Raw genomic sequence first — 27,240 nt, forward strand, 5'->3', positions numbered from 1 at the left:
TGCTCCCAGGAGCCAAGCCCTGTCTCCAGGCTCGCTGCCCTGGCCAGCACTGAGCTGCCCTTCACAGCACCATGGCTGCGCAGTGTAGGATAGCTGGACTACTCCTGGTTTTACACGGTTACAGGGACACTGACTTTTAACCTTGTGACCGAGTCCCCGATGCTGTTGTAATGTAGACAGTGCCAAATGTCAACAATTGTAACCGTTAAGTGTTATCTGAAACCAAGTGCTATTAAATACCCCTTATGGCCAGAGTCATAGAGTGATTAGAGCTTTTTGTCGGAGTATCCTACGTGTTTGAGGCAGAGCACGTGCTGATGCAGGAAAAAGCCTGGCTGGATTCTTGCTGGCAGGGGCTGTCACTTGTGCTGCTGTGGAGTGGCCTCGTGTGTGTGTGTGTGTCAGTGTGTGTGTTACAGTGTGCGTTACAGTGTGCAAATGTGAGGATCAGAAGGGAAAGAATCAGTACACCGTAAAAGCTGCAACTGCCTGATGGCAAAGCCAGGGAACCACTAGAAAACCCAATTTCCCACTTTCCTTTTGAGATGAGTAAATAGTAATGTAGGGGTGTCTTAGAAGACAAACATTGTCATGCTTGGGGTTGGATAAGATTTTTAGTGACGGGATTTCAGCTTCCAGTGTGATGGCTGATGGCTGTGAGCATGTGTATACGAAGAGGGGACCAAAAAAAAAAAATCTATAAATTAACTCGTGTAAATGAGAAGTTGAAGAATTGGAGGAAAAAACACCTGGGAGAGAAGCAACACCAGCCCTCTACCCTGATGACCTGAGCCTTCCCAGCTCCCCAAGAGTCAAGTGAGCCACACCTATCACTTGAACAGACAGTCTGTTGAGGCCAAGGGCTACTGCTATATAGCCCTGTCCCCCATTCCATCCCTTTACACATGCATCCAGGCTGCCTCTGAGAGAAACTGGCCTGAAAAAGGGTAGATAAGTTACAGCAAAGTAACACTAGACCTCTATCTTACAGCATGCAAGACTTGGCCCTTAAATTAGGATGGGATGCAGATCTGGGGAGAAGATACATGGTGGGGGCATGGGTGGAACACTGCCTTTACTGTGGAGGAGAGGAGGTGTGTGCATGGTCTTTCAGCCCTGCACAACAGCAGTAAGGTAACCACAACAGGGCAACCCTCTGTGTCTTTGAAACTTGGACTGGAACCAGGGTGTGAGAGGGTGGGTTTGGTGGTCTGAGAGCATTAATGTTTAGACTGAGTTGCTCCTTTTTGTTTTATATGCCACTCAGTAAATATTCTGTCTTACAAAGACTCTTTCTAACATAATTTGCTAGCTGTCTTTAATACAACAGAAACACAGACAAGAGGCCTAGCCCTAGGCAGTCCCAGATGCCCAGCATCTTGATTACTACCCACAGCTAACACAGAGGTTTCTACCCTGCTCTCCAAGATGTAGCCAATATGAGATTTCCTGACCCACCTCACAGCAGGTAAATGCCCACAGCCTCCCAAGGTGGTGGCATGGTGGTTACAGAGCCTGCTCCACAGACCAGAGTTGCAAGGCAGCAAACACCCTGATCAAGTTACCCATGGTCTGGGCCCCGAATGAAGAGGGCTATGCTGATAGAAGGACACAGTCTCAGGCTTGGATAGTCTCTGCTAACACCACAGGAGGAAACACAGCATCCTTCCTGCCCCCTCCATCCCACAGAGTGGTAGGTGTATGTTTTAGCCAGCTGGCAGGACATTTAAACGCTCCTTCCACCCCCTCAACCAAGGTCTGTACTGCCTGCATAGAAGAATTAACTATGTGGCATTGTATCAGGACTGCATTGTGTGTAATCAGGAAGATTATATGACTTTTTCCAAACACCATACTCTTAAATAGATTAAATCATGATGCCAGGGGAAGAGGTGATTTTTCAAATGCTGAAATTTCTTCTCATCCCAGCTTGTTGCAGAGTCAAGGCCTGACAAAAACAAAAATTCCCATTTTGCACCCAGCCTGTTACAGTCAGTCTATTTCTGAGCACTCTCAAATGATGCCTCACAAGAACAGAGGAGGTAGCACAGGGTGCAGACAGGCTGTGTATTTAACTTGAGCAGCTCTGTGATAAGCAGAGGCAGATTCTGCCCAGGATACGCAGCAGGGGCTGCTTGGCCAATTGTGGGTGCCCTGCAGCTGCCCAGCTCTGCTTCCTTAGCCACAGGCTCAGGCCCAAGCACACTCCCATTGGCTCCATCAGTAATAGGTGTGGGAGGGGAAGGATGGCATATGTACTTACGGTGGCCCAGTTTCAAGTCAAATTTAAACAGGAGCTCCATCCTAGATGGTCGGCTTTGTCTCACAAAACTAGCTGGTAAATTTCTCCAAGATAGCCAGGCCTGAAACAGCAACAGATGCAGCAGAGTACAGCTGTGGTATAATGCCAGGCAATGAATGGAAACCTGGCACAGTACCTCCCTCTGTCAGGAGTTGAGAACATGCCTTTTTTTTCCCCTCCTCCTGAGCAGCACATTTTCTAAGGTAAAGTTGCATAAGATGTTTTTTTTGATAAGGCAGAGGCTGGCTTCCACAGCTGCTGGATGGCATATCCGATTTTCAGTCCCCTCATTTAATCAGAAGCTGCTCCAATTGCTGGTCTTAAGTGCTGTAGCAATCGCAACTGGTTCATCGTTATCGACTCTGTAGAGTACAATTATCCATTACAAGTTGCAGCATAACCTTTCTTTTTAATTATTAACAAGCAGCCCTGGGTAAGCACATTAAGTAGAAGCGATGCTGGAGGGAGGAAAATATATCCCTTCTCTTGGTCAAAAAGAAAATCCTTCCTCTTCAAGCAATGAAACCTTGAGCCTTAGTTGAAATGAGCAGTATTCTTGGAGAAACTTGCTGTAGTGTCAAGTAGTGAGAAGCCTCCAGCTCCCTGTTCTGCCTCAATCCCTATTCTGAAAGTGGCCAAAACAGAGAAAGGGTAAAAAGATAAGTGAATGTTATCTGATCACCTGGGAATCAATAGCACATTTCGTGGCCTTGTCTAAGGAAGCAACAAGCACACTTACCTTCCAGTTCTGACTCAGAACTAAGCTGTGCAGTTGTGTCCTGTACAGTGAAATCAAACACAACTGCAATTTTTTTCATCCCTTTCTAAGGGCAGGGCCTCCTGTCCTGTACAAACAGGAGCACCTCATTTGCCTTCTGTCAGCATAGCCACAAGGAAGTCTACATGATGCCAAACCACACAGCCCAGGAGGCCCAGCGCTGCTCCTGCCTCCTGCCACACACCAGCAAGGCCCGAGAGCTCCCTGCAGCTCAACTGCAGGATGGATATCCTGCTGCATCTTTAAACTAAACCACAGCCTGACATTAGCAGCACCTTCCAGCTCCCACATGGCACAGCAAGGACGTGGTGCCACGCTGCCCACATCCCCACTCAAGGCTGTCAGGCCAACCACAAATCATACAGGAACCTGCAGGCACTGCCAAGTGTCACCGTGCAGCTCAGAACATCCCCAGGGATTGGAGGCACAGGTGGAGCCTGTAGCCTCAGAAATCTCACCCCTTGTTTACTTTGCCCTTCCTCACTGCAGCCAGGCCACTAGCTACCCATACCTGCTCTCTGGCTGAGCTCCTCGGGCACACACTGCACCCATTTTGGATGGGTGGCAGAGGAACGCATGGCTACAACTCACAGCCATAAACAGAGACAGGATTTTTATTTAATTTTTTAATAAATACACTTTACATTAAAGAAAAAGGCCTTCAATTTGCAGTTTCCACACAGAGGGCAAGAGGGAGGGAAAAAAAAAAAAAAAAGATTAAAAAACTTGAACCACAAAGGGCAGAGGGGAGAAAGAGGGCTCAAACTTCAATCCCAGATTGCCATGCTTTCAGGAATACCAGGCTCCAACTTGGCCAAGCCAGGATTTCAGCTTCCCACTATAGGTGGAGAATCTCCACATTAAACAGCCTGTACAGTTCCCAAATACCCCTGGGGCTCTCCCCTGGAGGACAAAAGCATCTGAAACACACTGGCGCACTAGCAGGTGTTAACACCTGTTGCTTTTTTTTAAAAATAAAATAATATTTAAAATAAAAATATTCTCACTCCTCAACAATATTAGAAACCACGATCCTCTTCTTTCACTTAGTAGTTGCATAAAAATGCCTCTTCTTTTAAACAATTTTTCTCCCCCAAACCTACCCCATTGTATGAAGGTACTACAGGAATACAAAGTTCATCCCCTCTTTACTAGAACACTTGCCTTTTTTTTTTGTTCTTTTTTTTTGTTTGTTTTTATATAAAACTATTTCTGTTCTTTAGGAAAGAACTTTATACAAAGAAAATATATTGTGAAATATTTTCAGAAGTTTCCTTGAAGAGGAGAGTCACCTCAGCCTAAAATAAAAAATAAAAAAAAAAAGGCAGAGAGAAAAGAGGCCTAACCCCAGGTCTCTTTATTGTAGAGCCTCAGACTTAGCCCCAAGCCTCAAACTGACTCAAAGCAACACAGCGGATGGGCTGGAGTTCCTCAGGTTTTCCCAGGAGACAAAGGGTTGGGGTGCTCCAAATCGGTTTCCAATTTGGTCTCCGGTCTTCTGCGAGGAAGGGAGGATCTCCTCCTGCCAACACCCCGCCTGGCAGTCACTCCTCACTCATTCAGAGACAGGATTATGTCGTCCTCCAAGTCAGAGTTATCTGAGCTGTCGGCTGCAAAGGAGACACGTAGGTTATGTTTGGTTTGTGTGAGAACACAGCTGTCAGGGCTGCTAAGCAAGGCCACACATTCCTAGTTACAAGGGATGGCCACCACCTCCTTGGGACCAGCAGCTCCCCAGCAATGCAGAGGCAGCTAGCACCATTAGTGCCTTTCAAATCAAAAGCAGTTAGCAGATCTGCACCAGAGCTTGCTTCCCCTGGTTAAAACAGAGGGTCAAGAGGACAGCAGCTTTAGCAAGTGCAGTTTCTATTAGCTGGCAGGTTTTTTTCCCATGACAAGATGGGGAGAAGGACACCAGCAGTAAGTTACTGCACATGAGCTGCGTAGACAACTTACTGTGCACATCTAAGTGCAATAGCTCTTCATGTTGGGGGCTGGACAGATCTGGCAGAGACACTCCTCACAGCTTTTATTTGAAAGCAAGCTTGACAGTTCCACCAACCTGATGTGGTGAAACATGGCCTCAGTATAATGTGCATGGGGCTTTCATCACATAGTCAGTCAGACCCAGACTGCCTCAGTATTTGGTTCTTACTGGCCTGTCACTCCCCTCTGACAGCACAGTGGGAGACCTCCCCACAGAGGGGGAAGCAATCCATACACTAACAACTAGAACATTCCTCTAGCAACCTGAAAGTTTCTGTAATTAAACTACATAGCATTCATTAAAGGAGACCTGAAAATTGTGCTTTTCCTGGTTTTCTTCACTGTGGCACAAAATGAAGACATGAAAGGATTTGCCAGAAGCAGTCACACATACACACTTGCTTTCTATCTTAGAACATAAGACCTCTCCTCCCTCAGTTGTGGAAGAGGGAAGTGGTAGCAGTTCTGGCAGCAAGAGGTGTCCTGCCTTACCTTCAAGGTGATGTTGGTTCTTTTTCACATGTGAATTCATTGGATGCTGCAGTTAACTAGGTGTTAAAAATAGTAAGAAAAGAAAAAAAAAAAAGACACCAAAACTTCCTCTTAGCCATCTCAGTTATACTGGATCTCTAAAATGCCTGCCAAGGTAAGCAAGGCCTTCTGGAAGATTCAGATTTCCTTAGGAACAAAAAAAAAAACCATGGGCAAGCAGCAGAGGGCACAAACCCTTTCCCCCAACCCTCCTCCCTGAAGATCAGCCTTCCACTATGATCAGCCAGGGATGCTCCAGTCTCACCACTCATCACACTGAACCTAACCTGAGGGGCCTTCAGTGCTCTCAGAACAGCCACGGCCCTGTAAGAGGACTTGGAAAACACCAGTCAGTGCTGCAGCAGCTGCGCTTACGCAGGAGGAGAGAAAGAAGCACAAGCAAGATGACAATTCAGAAACTCTGGAGAAGAAGAGAAGCGGGAAAAGTTGTGCGTTTGTTGGGGGTTTTTTAAACACCAGAGGAAAGCACTGAAAAGGGATCTCCTAACTTTATTCTCTTGTCTACCACACAACCTTTCCATTTTGAGCCCCATGTCTCTAAGTAAATCTGACTGCAGATAACTGCTTGGCAGAAGCTTACAGACCTGCCTCAAGTTGCCACTTTTGATTATAGAAGAGGAAGAGGAGTCAGCCATGCTGCTGGTATATATTCCATATATTTCTACTACCCTATGTCACACATGCATTTCAAGGACACCCCACTGGCCCAGGAACAGGCTCTTGAAAGATCTGCACAACGCATACACTGCTTTTGATAAGACAAACAGATCCACCCTCCCCAAGCTGGTGACAGAGGAGGAGGAAGACCAATTCATACTTAAAAGGTTCTCCATGGACTAGTCCTGAAAAGGAATCTCTTCTAAAGCACAAGGAGCCAAAACCACTCAATTTAAACTGCTCTTTGAATTGCTTTGTTTTGAAGCACATCCACTGTATGCTAGAGAGGTTCATCCAAAATATAGCAAGGATCTGTAGCAGAAAGCACTCTATTTACATCACCATGCCTCAGATCTGTACTTGGCAACAGCATCAGTGCCCTTACAGCTTGTAATTCTGGATCAGAGCATAAGCAAAGTAGAGGGGAATTTTAATTACTCTTGCTGGGTAAGAAACAAAAGCAAACCAGATGAAGTTGATTTCACAGAGAGGAAGCCACAGAACCCCACTCATCAAACCCTGTGCAAGGACCATGCATACATCAGCCTGGCAGAGCTGCACTCCCTGCTTTCATTTCCCCAATGATGCTGATACACAGCCTAAGAGGCACAGGATGGGCTGCCTGCTGCTCCACAGCAATCCCAGAGCAAAGTTCTGATCAAGTGGTTCAATCCCTAAACAGTGTACAGGTGTGGTCATTTCATAATACATACTGCTTTGCACAGCACCCTTGAAATAACTAAGCATCAAGTAGCACCTAGTTTTGTTCCAGGAATAGTTATTGAAATGGCCTCAACTTCCCCTCCACTCTGCCCCTTGGACAATTCAAGTTACAGCACTCTGGGTGCTCTTTTAACAGCTTCTGGCCCTGCAACCCCTGTGGAAACAGAAGTGGAGTCGCATCAAGAAGGTCTTGCCAGCTACTGGGACAGGCAGAAGTTCTCTGCAATCCCTAAACGTTGAACTGCAATATGCTATTAATGAATTTGAGCTATGTGAATGTTCCATATGGCCCTGCATTGTTTACCTACTGCCTTCAAGGGAACAGTAGAAAGACCTCACTGAATAACAGGCAAACTGATGTGGCCACATCCTTAACTGAGCTACAATCTAACAGAAAAGAGGGACATGAATGAGTCTGCCAGTCTCACTAGTCCCAAACTAAGGCCTGGATGCTTAATCGTCCAGCACATTGGCACAGAAGATTAATTCCCACCTCAGGTCTCACATTAAACTCTTGTCACTGCAGTATTTCAAATACCTTGCCCAATGTACTTACACTTAACAACCTTCTAACTAAAGGTAACTATATTATCCCCATTTTACAGCTTGGAAATTAAGAACTAAGTGGCTTGGCCACACATCCTCAAAAATTGTGCTGGAAAAAAGATAACAGAAGCTGGTGTCACAAATCCCAGGCCTGATGCTGTCTAACTCCTCTTTCTTGTGAAGCCTTTTCCCAAACTGAACTGCTACATAAGAAAGATCAGAACTTGCTGCCTTATACACACACATACACACTTTGTCAATTTATCAAATTTCTGTATCTGTGGATCATCAGGAAATGAGAACAATTTAAATTTTATCACACAAGTTATTAAGTTATTTTAGCTTCAGAACAGTCAAAAAAAAAAAAGCAGCAAAGTCAGGAATGCCATTTTTGTTTTGCACTTCAAGCAATTACTAAAGAATAGCATTAAGGACCAAAAATGCTTCTGTCCTTGCAGGTATAAATAAGGCAGAGAAGACAGGTAAGGCAGCAGTTCAACCAGCATTCCCTTGAAGAGCAGGACAGACAAACAATCAGACAAGGCTTCTTCACATGGAATTTTCTGGCCTAAGCTCACACACACACACCTGGGAGCACTTGAACAAAGGAGACACGTTCCTATCCAGAACTCACAGCTGTTCTCTCAGACAAGAGCTGTTTTCACTGACTGATTACTTTGAGAGGTCACAGGTGAACAAACATGATGATCTGTGCCTTTTATACAAGCCAGGGGGGAAAATCAGCTAAGTCATTTCAGGGACAACTTAGATGTTGTGTATTTGTCAGGACACTAAACAAGGACAAAGTCACCTGTGGTCACCAAGCCGGGCACATACTTACTATCTCCAAGAATCAGCTCAACTTCCTCATCAGCATCAGAATCTTCATCTTCACCCTCATCTCCTTCTTCCAGGAGGTTGGCAAGCTCCTCATCATCAGAGGGAGAAAAGTCATTTTCTCCATCCTCACCAGCATTCTCATTGTTCTCATCCTCCTCCAGCTCAGCCTCCAGCAGCTGGTCTGTATCTAGTTCATCGAGGTCATCTGTATCATCATCATCTTCATCATCATCTTCTTCCTCTTGTTCTTCATCATCCTGTAAAGACAGCAAAAATAGTCCATAGCAAACATTAAAACAATTGTAAAATGAGTAACTGAAGAAAAGCATACCTATAGTCTTCACTTCCCCCCATATCCAGATATGACACATTATAAACATTTTCCCAACACTTTCTCTCCACAGCTACAAAACATGACACATGCCAGATCATTTGCAGGCCTGCAGAGTCTTATCTGTAAAATGCTGGTGCAACAGAGGCACTGTTGGCTCAAGCTTCTTTCCAACACTGCCCATCAACATGTCACCACAATGCACCCTTGAGAAGGACATGCAGTAAGATCCATTCATCCATGGTTTTGTTGCTAGTCTGGTACAAACTGCTTTAGTTTCAGCTGGACAAAACCATCTATTTTGCATCAAACAGCATGCAGGATGGACATTCAGTCTCTCCATTGTTCCTCATTTAGATGAGATGTAAAACGTAGGAAAGATACAATTAACCTTAACCAATCCCTGAATCACTCAGCTTCAGATGACAGAACTGTTTAAAGCAGTTCAGAAGTCTCATCTTTGGCATTTACCTGTGGACTAAGATCTTTCTTTATCAAATCATGTTAATTTGCGTTTAATAAAGTAACTGACTTTCTCATTGTACAGATTCAACTCAGAAAATCTGTGTCTAACAGATAAAACTGAATGGCAAGAAACTGTTAACAGTCCTGTTGTTCTTCCAGACTAATGAGGCCAAAAAGCACCATCAGAAGGCCAGCTCCAGAAAGTCTCCAAGACCCAAAGAAAGGGTTCAATATACCTGCACATCTCCACAGTCACACCCTTTTGCTCTCATGTGGCAGGAAGGCAGCTCTCCAGTCATTCACTCTTAATTGCCCTTTGTTTTGGGAGGGAACACAGTTTGCAAAATTATGAAGCAGTTAAGATACTTACCAACCCACTTCAAGGGTTAGTTTGTTCCCCAAGCTCACCACACTCACACTGTGCTGTTTAGACTACTGTATTTCCAGATATAAAAGAACAGAAGAAAAAGACCTTACTGTCATCTCCTCAACCTACTTTTCCTCAGACAGAGCTATAAAAAAAATCCACCACACCCACACAAATCCAACATCTGTCACAGGCTAAAGAAACAAGGAATGCCAAAAAGCCTGTGAGATTTTATTGTTCCTTCACTTGCAAAAGGCAGCCAAGTCTCCTCTACTGACCAGAAGTGCTGTGTTATTGACATGGAGATTATAGAATAAAAACATAGCTTTGCTACATACAGCTTTCTGAAAGAGCTTATATTAAGTTTAAAATCAAAACAACCTGTATGAAAGCCTATGCTTATTTTTAGTAATTACAAACTTTACTTAGGAGTCAATGAGTCCCCAAATGAACAGACATTGCTTTTTGTTGCATAGATGAAATATCTTACTTGCAGTTCACAGTGTTGAACTTCAGTGCCTTACTGAGCACAATTTTCATAAAATATGTTGGGAGAACAAAAGGGTTTGCTTTAATAACTTTTACTTTTGTTCTATGCAGTATCCGCAGAGAGACCAATATCTTCAACTTTACTACTCTATTCAGAATTGAAAAACTGATTAAAAACTGAAAAGGTAGGAGAGTTTATTTTCCTCTCATTCTCTAAACAACTCTGAAGCTGGAAAGGAAGAGATCAATTTATTTTAAAAGCTTGGAAAAATTAAGCCAAATTTTTCAGTGTCTGGAGACAGAGACACAACTAGACATTAGGAAAAAATGTATTGTCTACGAGATGCATTTAGAGTCAGTGAAAACTAAAGGATTCTGCAATTAGTTAGGTACCCTCTTAGTTTCCACATCTTTGGAATTTCTGAAAGCATTTTTTTCCTAAATATCTAGCCCATAATGGCTCAAAAGAAAACATCAAAACTACTGAATTTTATTACGTTTCACATTTAATGTATTTATTGGAAAACAAAATGCTATTATATCAACATTTTGATTTGAGTTTAAGGCAAGGTATATATAGCAATATAATATTTTGAATATAGGATTAATTGAAACACATGTATAAAGCTAAAGATTTCTTCTGGCTGACAAGAATAAGCATCATATTATACAGAAAGGGTGTATATTTAGCTGCAAATTAAATCTGAAGGATTATATCAACCAGTGAGGAAAAAAAAATCTTTTGTGAAAACACAAATAGCAACAGAAGACCCAAGAACTGAAATCTGAAGTAGGCAATTAAAATCAGGCCACACTCATTTAATAAACCACCTAAGAACAGTAAGATGGAATCTAAATTATAACTGTCCTTGGTAAACCAGAAAATAGTGTGAAAACCACACTGAACACAGCTCAAGAGCAGTCATGTTAAGCAGTGAAAAACCAGTACCTTGTCACATTTTAAAGAACAGAAACAGGAACTTGAAAAATGCGGTGCTTCTGCTAAGTAACAGGCCAGTGAATTCTGCATTAGCTTCTGAACAACCTCCCAGCACCAACTCTGCAGGCACAAGCACAAGGCTTGCAGATGTGCCATCTCTCCTAGGAGAGAACACTGAGCTTCTGCACCCAAACCCAATTTTTGGGACACAGCTGGGCAAGACTCCACCTGGTGTTTCCTCACACTGAACTCCCAACACATGTAAGTGACACCCAGGCTGTTAACAGATACTGAGGCTGCAGCCTCATCAGACACCACAACTGCCTCATGTAAGGGATCCCTACACAGATAAATATGTCCTGCTCAGTGACTCAGGCAAGCATCCCGAGTGAGAGCCATGAAAAAATACACGGAAAAATGTCACCAGGGAAGATAGACAGAACAGTTATTCCAAACCATATCCAGACTTGGGAAGGAAAAACCTACAAAAGCAAGGTTCTGCCTACTCATCTGCAGTTCCTGAGAGCTTTAGGCAATGACAGAGGTGCTGCTAGAAAAGAAGAACCAGCATGCACACCTGTGCAAAAAAAGTGTGCACCTGTGCTCATCTTCCTCATTGGAATAAACTGATCCATAGAACCCATGGGCCAGCACATTCCATATGACTTAAGACAGTATCACAGAACTGTTTTAGCCATCACAAACTCCTTTACATGCCTAAAGATATTCTTCTATTTAGCTTGTTCTCTGTAAAAGCTGGTAAGATCAGCACTTGGAACTGTTCATGGAGTGCTCACATTCCTCCTCTGCTTTCTTGGAGGATATTCTCTTCCCTCTCTAACAGGAACCACTTCACAGCTGCCAGTTATCTTTACAGAAGGCATGAGGGTAGTACTGTGGAATCACATCATATCCCTCCCTCTGGAATACATTTTACCTTGCAATCAGCACTCTGACTCACTGCCCAGTATTTCTGTGTGCCTGCTCTACAGCCAGGTCACTATCATTACGACACAGCCAGACCAAAGCCCCACCTTCCTATGTGATTCATGTGAGATTACAAACAATCCCAACCTGAGGCTGTGATGCAGAAAAAAGGAAAAAAAGTAATGCTCCCTTTTAAACAGAGTAGGCAACACTCAGAGGGACCTGATGGAGCCCAGCTATTGAATGAAGGATGTCACATTGTTACCCATTTTAGCTACACAGTGATTAAGGTATATTAACTGCTTGTAGATACTTAAATTCAGGATTAACTTTACCTTGATAGATGCCAAGAATAGAACAGTTTGAAATAGAGTACCCATTGACCCCTAATGAGATTCAAATTTGTAACTATATATAATATAGATATGTATTAATTTATTATCTAGTCTAGTAAACATAAATACTAGGAGTTTTCTGTGTTATTTTCACAACAAAGTAGTAGTGTTACTCTTCTTCATCTCCAGCACACAGAGATGTCACTACAAAACAGCTGCAATGCAGAGGTCATTTTAGTATCAACATACCTGATGACCAACTCTTTCTGCTCTTCAGAAACACAGCATTGCAATTATAATAAAGGAATTTTAACCTTAGAAACACTGACTCTGTTTCACACACAAAATGGCTTCCTGGCCCCACTTCTCTGCATAAATACTTACGGTGCTGGTTCACCTGAGTGAAATCAAGAAGGCTGCAAAAATAAGCCAATTAATAAAAGACAGAACTGACAATTTAAAGTGAGAAGACACAAAACAAAAGCCTGGTTATAGTTACAAGGGGATAGCAAAGAGGGAGGCTGCAACTTCAGTGTGAAATAGCTACCCACAGATGTAAGCAGGATGTCCACACAAGGGCAGGCCCCAGTTTAACTTAGAATTTGTCTGACTCAACTAAAGAGTTAATTTGACTCAGAGTTAATTTGACTCAACCAATAAAGACTAGCTTTGGCTGAAAAAAGCCATCTATACAAAGGGTTTGTAACAGTTTAACTCAGAAAGTCTTAATGTAAGTCAGTAATGTATAGTATCATCAGCTAAACACTTCAGACAAGTACAGAGGATGCAGGAGCTATCAGTTTGTCTAGGGTGAGATTAATTTATCATTTGAAACTACAACAAAAAACTAAACCACAGAGCCTGGAGCAACGGCATATATAGGGGTGGCAGCACTGTAAGAACAGAACACTTGACTAAATTCTTCATGTGGCCAGTATTTTCAGACCATTCAGAGCCTAATAAATATCCTTTGCTCTTGATCAATCAATGTATTTTCTTCTATACTGTTCTTTGATGCATGTTTGCACACACTTCACAGACTTTCATCAAAGTCTTACTGCTCTCCCTTGCCCATTCATTTTGCTTACACAAAGTTCACAAAAATCTGTCTTTTTGGGTAGTTTAAGTTTTTGATACTTAACATACTCACCAGTATTTGTCTCTCAAGGAACATTCAAAAGCTCAAGAAAATCTGTCTTTCACTAACTCAAACTCTGATGCAAAATACACATTAAGAACTATTTTTTTATTATAACATATTTCTGCACTGTATAGATTAGGAAACCTTAACTTAGTTTTGAGATTTACAGGTCACTGATTTTTTGCTTATTTGACATGGTTTCAGCTGTAACAAAAAGCTTCATTTTTTCATCTAACATCTCCATTTTTTCTTCTTCTACTAGGAGCTGATTCACAGTTCAAAGCAAGTATTTACATCAATAGTTTCCTGCCCAGCTTCCTGTTACTGCTCTATGAACTGTACAGCTGTCATCATCTCAGACCTGCTCCTTCTCCAGCCCCATGCTTCACTCCTATCATCACTTCCAAGTCAACACCTCTCACCTGCAGATGCTTTCCAGCAACAGATCCTCACTCTGAAAACACAATCTATTGCACCTCTCAGTTTGAATCATGCTGTATGATCTTATTCTATTATTACTCTAACTATTGTTAATTTCACCTATGAGGCTGCTTTTCTCTATCTGCAAAACAGTTAATCAAGTGTTAGTGAAGCTCTTCCTACTTTTTAAAATCTTTCAGCTCATTTTTAATTAACTTCTGGATATTTGTAGCTAGCTGGTAAGCATCTGCTTCTATTAACTCTCTATTTTTTCTAGTCTTCTTTTTGGTAAAGAAATTAATGTTTTTTAGTGTTTCATTATTTTGTTCAGTTTACCTGCTTTTACACAAAACCACCTATTAGTTTATTTCTCCCCCCCATTTCACCTCCTCCCACAAGTTTCTCCTACAGAAAAGCAAACTGATTTTTAGTAACCTGGTCTCTTCCAAATTATCAGCATTATTTTAATTACTACTTATTTCCAGCATGGGAAGGGGCTTTGCTCTCATAAAAAAGGAACATTTGATCATTGTACAAATAGAAGTTCAATGAACAATGTTCCACTCCAGAGGAATAAAAGTTTCTCCTTATTTTATTAATTTATCTTTCTCCACAGACAATCCCCTTGTCTTATCTTCTGACAATTGCTCTCTTTGCTTCCGAAGCATCCGTGTAGCACATTGGTACTTCCTGATCCTCTGCTATGCAACTCTCAGGAGTTACAATGCCTAGTTTTCAGTCACTTAAGGAGTTTCTATCCAACTCCTTCCCCTGCTCACTCCTTAACACTTCCTGAACAATGGGCAGTGGAAAAAAAAGTCTTAAATATAGCCAATAGTCCTTCTAAGGGGTCAAGCACAGAATGAATTTTACATCCTAGATGACTGAGTTTCCACCCTTTCCTAAGCTAGCAAGCCCTAAACTCAACTCCTCTCGTTGCACCATTAAATTCACTCCAAGTATTAATCTCCTTCACACTACAGGGCTGCAGCTACTTTTACCTTCTTGGCTAGTTCAGTGTTAAGAGTTTCTACTTCTTTGTAGCCATTAATGAGGTCACAGAGCTAAAAACTTAGAAGCCTGGGAATGTGCAGAAGTTACTATATGTAACAAGCAAGGAATCTTACCATAGGCTTCTATGCAGGTGTAGGTATGTGCAGATTTACAACAGGAAACAGCACACAGCATACAGTATGTCACAGAGGTAAAACATGGAGTGAAGAAATAAAAAGCAGTTATTCTCTTCATCTGTGTAAGCAGGCTTAGCTTGTCTAACAATTACTTACCTGTAATGAATGAAAAAGCATCCATGATACAGATAAACAAAAACTTCACAGTAACTGGGCCTCTGTTGGACTGGTGTGTTTAATTGGGACTCTTTTGACCAACACTCTGCTTTTGCCTATGCAATGTTTTCACTGCAAAATGACTGTATGTACCTTGTGATAAACTAACTGCAGAGTGCTTGTCCTCTTTGAGACATGTGCAAGTCATCATTTCACATTTGATACCCTCCTCAATGCCAGGGATAAATACGTTCAATTGTGTTTATTACATACTCTGTGCTGCAGGGCTCAGAAATGATATGAGTCTGGAACTAGGTGCAATTTCTCAGTCTGCTTCTCTTCCTTCCTCTCACGATCTCACAACTCTAACTCACAAAAATAAGCCCATTCTTTTAATTGCTTGACAAAAAACAATGATGTGTAAAGGAATTCCAAAATCTGGCAGGTACACTAACTCTCCCTCGATGGAGGAGAAGTTGTGCCTTTATTCTTTCAAGCTTCTGACTTTTCTTATCACAGCTGAGGCAGCATTTATTTTCTTGGATCCCAGCTACTCCAGGAATTTTAGAAAAGTGTGTTCCTCAGTCTGCACTAACTGACAGCTAGTGAAACTAGATTCTGAAACAGCAGAATAGCCTGAAGCAGACACAGTTATTTGCTAATACCTAAAAACATGGTAAGAAGCTCAGGTACTTGGAAAACGTGTTTGTTTTTTAAATATCTGTTTTGGATGATGCCTGTTCAAAAGATGTCTGTTATGTAAACAGGTCTTTGATGGAAAACCATTCTTTACTCAGTCTCCTCAGCTGCAATTAAGTTCAAAATTTCCTATTAGGATGTGCAGTAAATACGTGTATATAATTATCAGTTGAGACATTTGTCTGAAATACTTATTTCCAGATACTATTCTGTAAACCATTTCATCTCAAGCAAGATTTCAAAACAAACTATATATTCAAATATTACAGGAACAGCTCCTGAAAAACTAGGGGTCCCCTAAATAATTCTAGGCAGCTTTTAGTGATAAAGCAGCAACATGGTCTGATGGTTCTCAAATACATGTGTCAATATGGATTCAGGTTTGTGGGTTCTTCCCCAGAAAACAAGCATCCACATGAAAACAAACCTATAGCAAACCAACAGCAACAGAAGTACAGTGGAATTATTGTTGCAGGCAGATAGGAGGAGAGTTCTAAAGTAAAAGCAGAAACTGGGATTACAAAGACCACATAGAAAGCTGAGAAAAAAACCCAACATTCTCTATCCTGGCTAAACCATGTGTTAGAATAGCAATTGTCCTTCGAGTCTTTATTGCCTCATCTCCAAAGCTTTCATTTCACATCAGCTAGAATTTTCTAAGCCAATGCAAAAAGACAAATTACACACCTACCATCACCATTTTGATAGCCCAGAAGCACTGCAGGATAATCAACAGTTCTTCAGTTCTGGCAAGAGAAGTAGAACACACTTTATAGGACAGGGACAGCCAGGTGAAGCAATCTGCTGCTGAAGCCATAAGTCTCTCTGAACATGACAGTAACTGAGAACACCACTTGAGCCTCACAGATGCACCATCATCCACATGTACCACAGAGAGAAAAAACAGGCCTTAAAGAACTAATATGGAAAGAAAAACTAGAGGTAAAAACGCATAGGCTGAAAATCCTGTAACTCACTCAAGTTTCACAGTTTTGAGTCTACTCTGTGTTCAGCCAGTTCCCTTGGTCTTAGCTTTTCTGATCACTCAATATTCTGAAGTCTCTTCCAGCCCACACCACCTGTCACATGCCATTTCTAGGCCAGATCAGCACATTGACTTTCCTTTGCACCATTTCCTCTGAAATTCCTGGTCAGCCCCACTACATAGGACAATAGATTGAGTGAAACAGGGGACACTAAACAGCCAAGAAAGGGATATTAAGCAAGCTAGCAACCAAAAGATGGTCCAGCATTTGTACCAGTAGCTCAGATAGTCATTGTATTGTTCCTAAGGCTAACTCTGAAGGAGTGTATCAAAACAGTGGCAAATACAGGAGGAAGAGGAGGAGGATGTTGCTGCAGGACTGAGGAATAGGGAACTCTGATTATTTTCCCGTAGACTGGGTATAGTTTTGCAAATACTTGAGTGAGAGTGTTGGTCACTGATGGACCTGTTTGGGTACTCACCCAGCAGTGAAACAATACACCAAACTCATGAAAGTTCAAGGCAGAAGCACTAATATTTTTGGAGTAAAACATACAACAAAAAAGCTTAGCAAGAGCCAGTTTGTGAGCATGTTACAGCTTCACTTTCCATCAGTTATCCCAGTAAGTACAGACCACAGAGTATCAGTATCCATTTAGCATCTGTCCTGTTTAACTAGGCTTGACAAGGCTGGATTACTTGGCTATAACCAGGAAAAAGCAGCTTTCCATAGCTCAAATATGAAAGGCTCAGGTAACAGCCAAGGAAGAACCCAGCTACAGAGGTGCTATTCTCAAGTATTTCAAATGAAATCATAAACAGTTACTGCAGCAGTACCATGCACAGGCCAGCTAAGTCAGCCTGATCATTTGAGGGCAATATATGTAACGGATCAGTTGATTTTACAAGGTTTGGTTTGAGAAAAGGGGAGTTATGTAGTTGTTTTGCTTCTTCACTTAAACAACGAGAAGGAACTGAAAAATATCTGTAGGCCAAATAACTCTGATGGACTGTCAAATTTTTGCTTTTCAAGAATCTTGAGCACTTGCCAAAACTGATAGTGAGGTGTCAAAATTTAAAGTAAAAAAAATTGTCAGGCAGGTATTTTTCTCCACAGTTCTTAAGTTGTCCCAAACACAACTTTTAAAGCAATTTTTTCTTCATCACATGACTTCCAAGCAAGGCTTTCCCACCAAAGATGCCTCTATTTGAGTACTTACTGCTTCCTGTACAGGCAAAAAACTGTACTGGTGGACCCACCATATCTATCTGTTTATCTCTCTCTCTCTCTATATATATATATATGCGCAAAGTGTAGGTGTAAAGGTACAGGGGCCAGACAGGTTAATATTTGCTTAAAATCTTGACCAGAGAGATACCAGACTCACGTTGACTCACTAGCATTTCCGCTCATGCCACTTTCATGAAAAAGATCAGAAAGCATCCTTTTAGCCAGAAGGTGTTTTAGAATACCTGTGAGAAGTTCCAACAAGTCTGAAAGTTCATTTCCCATTTCTCAAAGCCTAAATCACAGAAACCAACTAGGCAAGTAAACACTCACAGATGTGTGAGCACATGTATACACAGGAAACTCCTGTTCATAAGGAAACAAATTACTCGTTACAAGCCCTGACAGACAAGTGCCAGAGGTTTCGTCTTTATTCTGGAAATAAAGACGAAAACTTCTACTAATTCTAGTTCAATGCTAGATGTCCCTACAGAGACAAGAGCTATGTTTTGTAAGCCTAAGGCTAGAGGAAATATGGAGGAACAGCAGTGAACCACTATGGAACAGAGAGCAAAAGGAGCTTAGTTTGTTTAATGAAATATATATAGATTGAAATCTGGATTAGTGTTATTTATATTAGAACCAAATCTCTCTTACTAAATAAACTTGACTGTAAGCATCTCTAAAAGTTCTCTCTAGGAAACTTCTATCCACCCCAGAAACAAAGATCATAAAAAGCTGCAATTATACAACATCAACTAGTCACCCTTAGCTTGCAAACTGATTCCCAAGCAGCTTTGTTTGAATACTGCCTAAGCTCTAGAGAAAAGCTTTCAGCACACTGAAATTCTGCCTGAGGCCAACTCCATTGGCAAGACAGGAAATGTCCTCAGTCACATTTGATGGATGACAGATACCTTATCTCTGCTGGATGCCCAGTGTTACAGCCCAGAACCAACCAGTGCAGATTGCCTCCTCCTACACAGATACAGATCTCCACTTAAGTCAACACTTTCCAGTTATATCATAACAGTGTCTTGATAGCTGCTAGTTAATCATTGTACAACACAAAATCAATTTCTGCTACAATCTCTTTTTTGAGATTTTATAAATGTGAATGAGCTTACTAAAACATACCAAATGTGAACAAAAAACAGTGGAAGCAGAGACAAAAATAAAAACTATAGCCTGAGGCAAGCAGGAAAGTAGAAACACTTTGAAAGGAACAGTAATTTACTCCTCCTGCTTTGCTTTCCACAGAATTTTACTCTTCACCCATCCTCAAAGTTCCTAAACTGAATCCATCCAATCTAGGGATAGAAACAGTGACCAACGATTTCCATAAGAATGCCATGGCCTCAACTGCATCCTTTCATTAGAGTGGGAAGGCAGGACATCAAACTGGGTATGCAAAACAGAACTACTGCTTTACCTTCCAAATTACAATTAAATTGCAATAAAGACTAAATGCAAAGAACATTACTCTTTCCTGGGATGTGCTGTCCAGTGCTCTGAACTAGAAAGTAAAAGTTTTAACCTAGCAACAGGAAGATTCAGGGACAGAAAGGGTATCAGAAATCCAGCTTTACACACAGTCTGGAAAAACAAAACAAAACGCCACCAAAATATTATCTTCTGGCATTCTTTGGAAAAAGATGAAGTCAGCTTTTCTTGCAGGAGATACAAATATATGATTTACTAGAATGCAGACACCAAAGAGCAGAGAATAATGCATTTAAAATCTTTAGGGAACTGAAGCATAAGGTTTTTACCTGTTCAATAAAAAACACCACCTGACACCCAAAAAGTTACAAGTTTGTCTTTAAATCTCATTGTACTGTTGTAAATATTCTGTGCTACTGTGTATTCTACCAACTGCACCCTGAGGAGCACTTATTCCAGTTCTTAGCTCTTTTGTCAACTTGCCAGAGATCAAATGGCTGATCTGAAAAGGAAATCATACATATCTCAATGCAATCCTACAGCTTTCTTTAAAATTCTTAAATTATTTTGCTGTGTAGAGATACTGTGCAGCTTCACTACATTAGTCACGAGCTGTGGTCTCATTCAGATATTTGAGACAAGTTACACCCAAATATGAGACTTGGAATTGAATAAAAGAAAACCTCAAACACTATTGTCTCTACAGGATTTATAAATATTAATTAAAAAAACAAACAAGTAGAACAAACAGCAAACTTTCTTATCAAGATTGAAAAACTTAGGTAAATTAATAAACTATAAATTATAACGTTGTTTTACAGTGCATAAAGTTACTGTCACACAGTTTCTGCACAGATAGTCTTAGTTTACACAGACAGGGAAGCAACCTGCTTCACATTAGGCAAGATCAAATGAGGCATCTGTACTTTAAGGGTAATAAATGAACACCCCTGGCCTCTTGCATGTAGATGGCTAAGAGCCACTCTTGAACAACCAGGTTAATGCTATACTTCTCACCTGATCTTCCTCTTCATCCTCTTCATCTTCTGCCAAGCGCTGCCTGCCCACTTCATATAGTCTGCAAACTGTATCCATGTTCATGGCATCCATGCTCCCTTGATTCTGAAAAGGAGATTCCCACACAGCAGTTAGCTCCAGGAACTAAGCTCAGTGTTTATATTCAGTACTGTACCCGATCTCAGTCAGAAACATTCCCCAAATGCTTCCCTCCCATTTACTAGCAGCAGCACTATCAGCACTAGAAGCAAGTCCCTCTGGTTCCAAGGAGCAGATCAGGAGTGACAAATACCTACTTTCTGCTTCTGTCATCCACAAGTTACACTCTTACTTGTAGACTTAACAAAACCTTTACTGGATCCTCAGCATGCTTTGGGTTAGTGCTCACCTAACCACACACCAGTCCCTTTCAGACTGGCCTCCCTGTCCCATAAGTGAACCCTATGCCTTGAGAGAATGCTAGAAGCTGTCAGACAGCAGGAGTTCCAGAGACAGCAGCCTGACACCCCAGCAACCACTGCTCCCACATGCCCAGGAGTAACATTTCCAATTATTCCTGTAAAAGAAAATTTTCCTATCTTGGCCTCGTAACCTTGACAACTCCAACTTCAGCAGTTAAACATGAAGCTTACCCTACTACAAATTCTTGACTTACTTTTTTTGTCTGTAAGGATCAAAGTATGAAGTCAACAGGATTTTAAATTAATCACTACACGTCCTTAGTCAGGTTCAAGAAATTGGGTACCAACAATATATTATTGGGCAAAGAACTAGACCCATCAGTTTCATTTTTCTTCCCCCCTAACAAAACAGAAATTTCACTCAATTTTTGCTTCAAATCCTTAGCTTCTGGGATTTTGCTAGGAAGATAATTGAAAAAGGAACCATAATAGTGATTCACAGAAAAGCTCCATAGGAAGTCCCAGGAAGATTTTATTTCCCAGTTACTTGATACAGTGCAGATTTTAACTAAGAAATCATTGCTATAAACAGGAAAAAAAAATATGCTTATGAGGAGAAAAACATCTGCACATTTTAAAGTGGGAAGTGTTTGAAGGAGAGCAGCAAAACTGTTTGGAAGTTTAAGGAATCAGAAAAACAGGACTACAAAAAACTAACAGCATTTTTACCATCATCAAAACACCACCACTGCTTAGGACAGGAGTTTAACAGTAGGATCTCTAGAATCCTAAGTTCTGAAGGTTTTAAAATGAAACAAAAAGCATTCCATTCAAGCACAAATACAGAGACCAGAGTTGATCCTTAGCTCCTTTACCTCGATGACAGCCAGGTAGCAGTCCTTGCTGTCTGTGCACAAGTCAAAGATATTCCGCTTTACATCTATGGTAGCTGGAAAATATCACAAAACACACTTTGTGGTTACTTAATGCTCACTGAGAGAAAAGATCTAACGATGTATGTCTAAAAGCAAATAATGAAATGTTGGGACAAGAAACAACAGCTGAAATAGAAATGAAATGAACATTTGTAACTAATTCAACTTGTGATAAAGAATAGAAATGTTGGAAACAGTAGAAAATTGCCAGGTAGGTTCTTAGCCTGCACTGCACAGTGTCTCCTCCCTTGATAATAATTTGCTGGCTTCTCTAAGCACAGTAAACAACAGACTCTTCTATGATAGGTGGCAACCAAGGGACTGAGTTGTGAGCCATGTTTCCTTTCAATAGCAAAAGCCACAATTGTTTATGTAGCAGCAACTAGCTTAGCTCCAAGAACTGTGCAAGATGGAGGCAAAACTAGCAGCATTCTGAACTACCAGCATGGGGAAAAGCTGTTGGGGAAAAAAGGAAACAAATGAAAACAAAACAAAAAAGGGAAAAAAAAAAAAAGGGAAAAAGGCCCTTTCTGAAATGAGACTAATGACATATTGGCCAAATTACTTACTATCTCAGATTATGCCCTACTTGGAAAGAGGAAAGGAAAATAAAGCCAGAACTGCTGAACAGCAGCAAGTAAGGCAATCACACACTGAGCAGGATATGACATTTGAACCTATTTCAATGTTAAACCAAACTCTCATGGTTCAAAACAGGTTGTAGCAGAATTTGTTTTGTCATACATGCAAAGGGGAGGAGAAATTGAATGTTAGTAAGCAGAACTTTCAATGAATCTTCAAACCCCTAGACCAAGCTATTTGCTCCTCTCTTACTCTTACCTATAGGTTTATAATCAGTTGCATTAAATGTCCTGAAAGAAGAGCCAAAGGGACTTCTCATTCTCTCCTCCAGAAGGTCATCTTCATCATCTGCCTGCAACATAGCTGATACAAGGAAAGATTATTCCTGAAATCCACCTCTCATTTCTCACTATCATTAACCAACTACAGATCAAATCAGATTCTAAGATGAATTTTATTTTTTTAATAGCTTAGCAAGACCCATTTAATACCTACTCTTTCAAAGCTGCCTTTATTAATATTGCAGACCACTGAAACTTAATAGAGAGGACAAAATTGTTTTCTTGAGCATCATGAGATCTGCTGTTATCCACATTTTCTTTTTCAATAGGTTGATTTTTAATCTCACAAATGAGTTGTGATATTGCTGATGTTAGAGAAGACTGCCTTTGCCAGCAGTTCACATAGCATAAACATCCTGAAAAAATTCCAGTTCACACACACCAGTAAGGCCTGGAGCTAAGACAGGCTCTCTGAAGCTTCCAATTTCACTGTAAAACCATCTCCTTCTCTCAAACCAGAAGTGACCAAGGAGAGTGATCTAAGACTGAGAAGTCCTACCTCCATACATAACTGTGCCAGTATAGTTGAAGACCACACGACACTGATCCAGTGCAGGTACCGTGTGTAACAAATGGAAAGTTCGGAGGTCCCACTGAAAAAATACAGGCTAAGGAGCAACAAACAGTTTCTATTTCCTTTTCAACGGAGTAGCAAACAAAGTGCATCCAGGAAACCTCAGTGCCACCCTCTTGCCAGTATGACAGAACTGGAGTTGGATTGCAGCACCACAATCTCTTCCAAGTGTTTAAAATTTAAAAACTCTTACTCCAAATGCCATTCCCAGTCATGAGAGGTTACTGCAAGCAGCTTCAAGGCTCATCTTGGTAAGGCATGGAGAGAGAGCAGAGGTACCATAAAGTGTAAGAAAAGAAAATCTCTCTTGCCCTCTCTGTGTGTTAAGTATGTAAGGCCAGATCAGAGGCAGAATCTAGATTTAAATTAGCTGGCTGGCAACAGTCCCTACTTACTTGATTCACAGACAAAAACTGTTACTACACATAACACAGCAGGCTGTTAATACAACTTCTGCAAACAACTACTTGTTTATCAACACAAATTCTTTAGGTCCCAGGACATCGGTTACCACAGCAGCCAAAGGATACAATTTCTGTGTTGACTATAACCTCTAGCCCATTGGGATGAAAAACACCACTGATGGTCATGTTGAATTTGTCAAACTTGTGGATGGCTTGTGCTGATCTGACATCCCAGAGGACACCATCATTTAGGACAAGGTCATCAGTGGGGTTAAAGGTGGCACAGTTCTTCTTGTAGTTGTTGGCAAGATCTGGGTTAAACAGAGTCAACAGCTTGTTGCCAGTCTGAATATCATAGATCTTTTAGATTAAAAAGAAAAAGAAAGATTAGTCACAATTTGTAATGTACCTGTGCCTAAGATCACCCCATGTTCCCCCTTCTAGATTGTTTGCAGAATCCCCCCATCTCCTATTTTGCTATTCCATCTTGAGAACATTCCAAAGATAACCCTTCCTGCCAGTCCTTTAATAGTTTTTCACAGCTGGAACCAAGTCTGAAAAACACACCTGGGCCAGTACTGAGCTTACTGCAGGTTCACCGATACATTTCAATATGATCAGGATTAGCTCCAAAGAAACTAATCCCATTGTGAAAAGCAGGCTGGGAAGCTGCAGTCACAAGGTACCACTTAGCCAGCAACAGTTTCAGGAAGGGAACTGCTTTCAGAGCAAATGGTATGAACATAAAACCTCCACATCATGCAGTGAAGCGAAAAAAAAAAGCCAGAAACTATAAAAACAAGTTAAAATTCCTGGCATTTACACAGAAGGGCAACTTTCTCAGCTTTGCCCCAACAATCTGTTAAAATATAAAAAGAGCTTTAACTAGTACAAAGGGTTTATGAAGATAATCTCAGCTAAATTTGATCTGTAACATCCTGCAGAGCCTAGCCCTCATTCAAACAGAGAGGAAACAATTCTCTAGAGCTGGAATACTAGATAGACAGAACACACAAACTGATCTGATTTTCAGATAAATCCAAGTTAAAAACTGGATAGGATGGACAGTTGGCTTAAGCAAATCAAGAGGAATATGTAAATTCATAAAGAATTTGAATATGTTCTGTTTCATGACAATTTTTCATGCAAATACTGCTTCAAGAGAGACAGTGCCTACAATGAAGACAAATCAGCACTGAGAAGAAGCAAAAGCACTCTGCAGTCTGCACCTGTCAAATTTGCAGACATTCATAAAAACACTACAAGAGCATTCTCTGCAAAGATATTGGTAACATTCAATTACCCAAAAGCAAGTTGCAAAGTTAGGGAGGCAAAAGGAGGACACTTTTCATAGGCCATTTCCCACAGCTGTTGAGGGAGCTAGAGTTTACAGTACTTTTTATTACTACTGAAAAAACAGGCAAAGGAAGCAACTTCAGGGGAAAAAAAAACCACAAAACAGTCCTGGATAATCTCTTTCAAATGAACAAAACCAAGGAGATTCTACAATTTTCCAGAACAGTAACCACAGAGGCAACACACTTCTTGTGCTACAATTAGTTTGGAATCCTCACGTTTATACCCTTAGATGCAGAGATAAGTTATTTGACATTTTCAAAGCTTTCTTCTAAAGCCTCTTAGTTCATCAGTTACACAGAGCATCATAGCACCCGTATCAGTTAATAAACGTCCTGTGAATAATTATATTCATAGAATCATACAATTCCTGTCACAGCTTCACAACCACGACCTTTACCAGTACTTACATGGGCAATATCTCCTTTTGTGCCAATGACCCTATCCTGAGAGTGCTTGCTGAACTCCACATACTGGTCATCAGGGAAGGAATGCCTGTAGACAGAGTCAGTGAAGAAGTCAAGGAACTGCAGATTCAAACTGTCTGTGTGAACCAAACACTATCCCAAAACATCCAGCAAGGGTTTAAAAAATACAGAAAACTAAAAATGTAGAAAAGGTATTCCTTCCACCCATTTTTTATGGGAAGGAATAATTTTAAATACTGAAATAAATTTTAAATGGCTTTATCCAGGTCTGAAATAGCTTGTGACCAGGTCTGAAAATTTCACCACACAAATCACCATGCTAATACAATTCTGTAACTGCCTACAGAAAGATTGTCAAGAAGATTTACCAACATAAGAATAAAAACACAAATAAATATATTTGCCTCCAGGGACAAGAGTGATTTTACTGATCTTGCATTAACTAGGACTTTACATAGTTGGAATTTAGCAAAGCTCTCTGTACCAAATAAAATAGGGAAGATACTAAACATAAGAAAGGGAGCACATTTCTTTTTTCACAAGAGACACTGAGAGAGGTGTACTGTGCTCTTCTTTCCTAGAATTTGTTCTTAGGGTTTTTGCTTATACTGAACGGTTCTTCTAACTGCAACATTCCCCACAACTGATCAGAGTATACCTACTTCATATCAAAGACAGATTTCATTCCCCACAATGCAGACAGAGGCTGGCTCCACGTAGCAGATGTCAGCAATAAGGATCCATCCTGTTTTTTCAGAAGGGAGTGGAGGGAGAGAAAGGGAAAAGAATGCCAGGGAAAACAGGTCATATTTTTTCCTGTACAGTTTAACCTACACTTGCAAGATGAATTTAGAAACTATAGCAGATTTTGTGCTTACTGAATTACTCCTACAGGGATAAAGTCTAGGTATCTAATACTATGTATAAAATAAAGATACCTTGGCAGACAAAGAAAAAACATTTACAGATATTAATGGGCACGATCTAAAATGTTAACAGCAGACAGAATCAGGATAATCCATGCTTGAACTTGGATGTTTTGTGAGTGGAGTTTATTCTGCTTATAAATCAGTTACCTTTTACTTCTTCCTAGAATCATCCCCCAAAAGATTTCTTTCTCCAACAAAGGGAGGTTATATAAACTCTGATATCTCACATTTATCTTAAAAACATAGTCAGTTTAAGCATTTTTCCACTTCCAGGCACACATATTCATTACTTTTGAGGCACACAGCCACTGTGCACCTTCTCTGCTCCCTCGGGGAGAAAAAATTAATTGTAGAACTCAGAGAGGGAGTCCGTACTATTACAAACACTTTAAGGACAGACACTGCAGGCTAGTCAGCATGTACATTTTAGATGTGCATATCCAGAGGGGCCCAAGACGTAACGGGGCTTAGACTGCGAGAACTTTTACAGCTCAGAACAGGTCTTTGGTGACTTACCCTGGATGGTTCAAGGTGCGTGATGGCAGAGTTATGGCAGTTGTAACTGGCCTCCTCCTGTCCACTGAACACATTATACAGCTTCAACTGCCCCGTGCAAGTTCCCAGCATTAAGAATCGTTCTCTTGCAGAGAACGCGCAACAGGTAAAGCCGCTCTCATCCTCATTTGCTTCCCTGAACACAGATATCGGACGGAACCTGGAGAAGGCAGAATACCAGGGTCACCCAAAAGAGGAGAAAAGGAAAACTGAAATGCTGTGTGATGATATTAAATCCAGTCCTTAAAAATGACATAGGTACAAGTTACAGCTTTCTT

General features: G+C 41.0%; 1 protein-coding gene across 4 annotated transcripts in view; it reads right to left on the reverse strand.

Moving 5' to 3' along the window:
- Positions 1-3,676: 3,676 nt before the first annotated feature.
- Positions 3,677-27,240, reverse strand: part of DCAF1 (DDB1 and CUL4 associated factor 1) — a 50,097-nt gene continuing 26,533 nt past the window's right edge. For 3 of the 4 annotated variants that reach the window (XM_051627376.1, XM_051627377.1, XM_051627378.1), the window contains exons 15-24: positions 26,924-27,122; positions 26,141-26,223; positions 25,461-25,545; positions 23,821-24,054; positions 23,216-23,309; positions 22,634-22,738; positions 21,734-21,807; positions 20,458-20,562; positions 8,386-8,641; positions 3,677-4,690 (exon numbers count right to left, since the gene is read on the reverse strand). In XM_051627376.1, coding sequence (XP_051483336.1) covers positions 4,632-4,690; positions 8,386-8,641; positions 20,458-20,562; positions 21,734-21,807; positions 22,634-22,738; positions 23,216-23,309; positions 23,821-24,054; positions 25,461-25,545; positions 26,141-26,223; positions 26,924-27,122 — 1,294 coding nt within the window. In that variant the 3' untranslated portion in view covers positions 3,677-4,631. Of the gene's footprint in view, positions 4,691-5,558; positions 5,615-8,385; positions 8,642-20,457; positions 20,563-21,733; positions 21,808-22,633; positions 22,739-23,215; positions 23,310-23,820; positions 24,055-25,460; positions 25,546-26,140; positions 26,224-26,923; positions 27,123-27,240 lie in introns of all 4 variants that reach the window. The other variant, XM_051627379.1, reaches the window with a different exon arrangement.

Source organism: Apus apus, chromosome 9 (assembly GCF_020740795.1).
Source record: "Apus apus isolate bApuApu2 chromosome 9, bApuApu2.pri.cur, whole genome shotgun sequence".
Lineage (NCBI taxonomy): Eukaryota > Metazoa > Chordata > Aves > Apodiformes > Apodidae > Apus > Apus apus.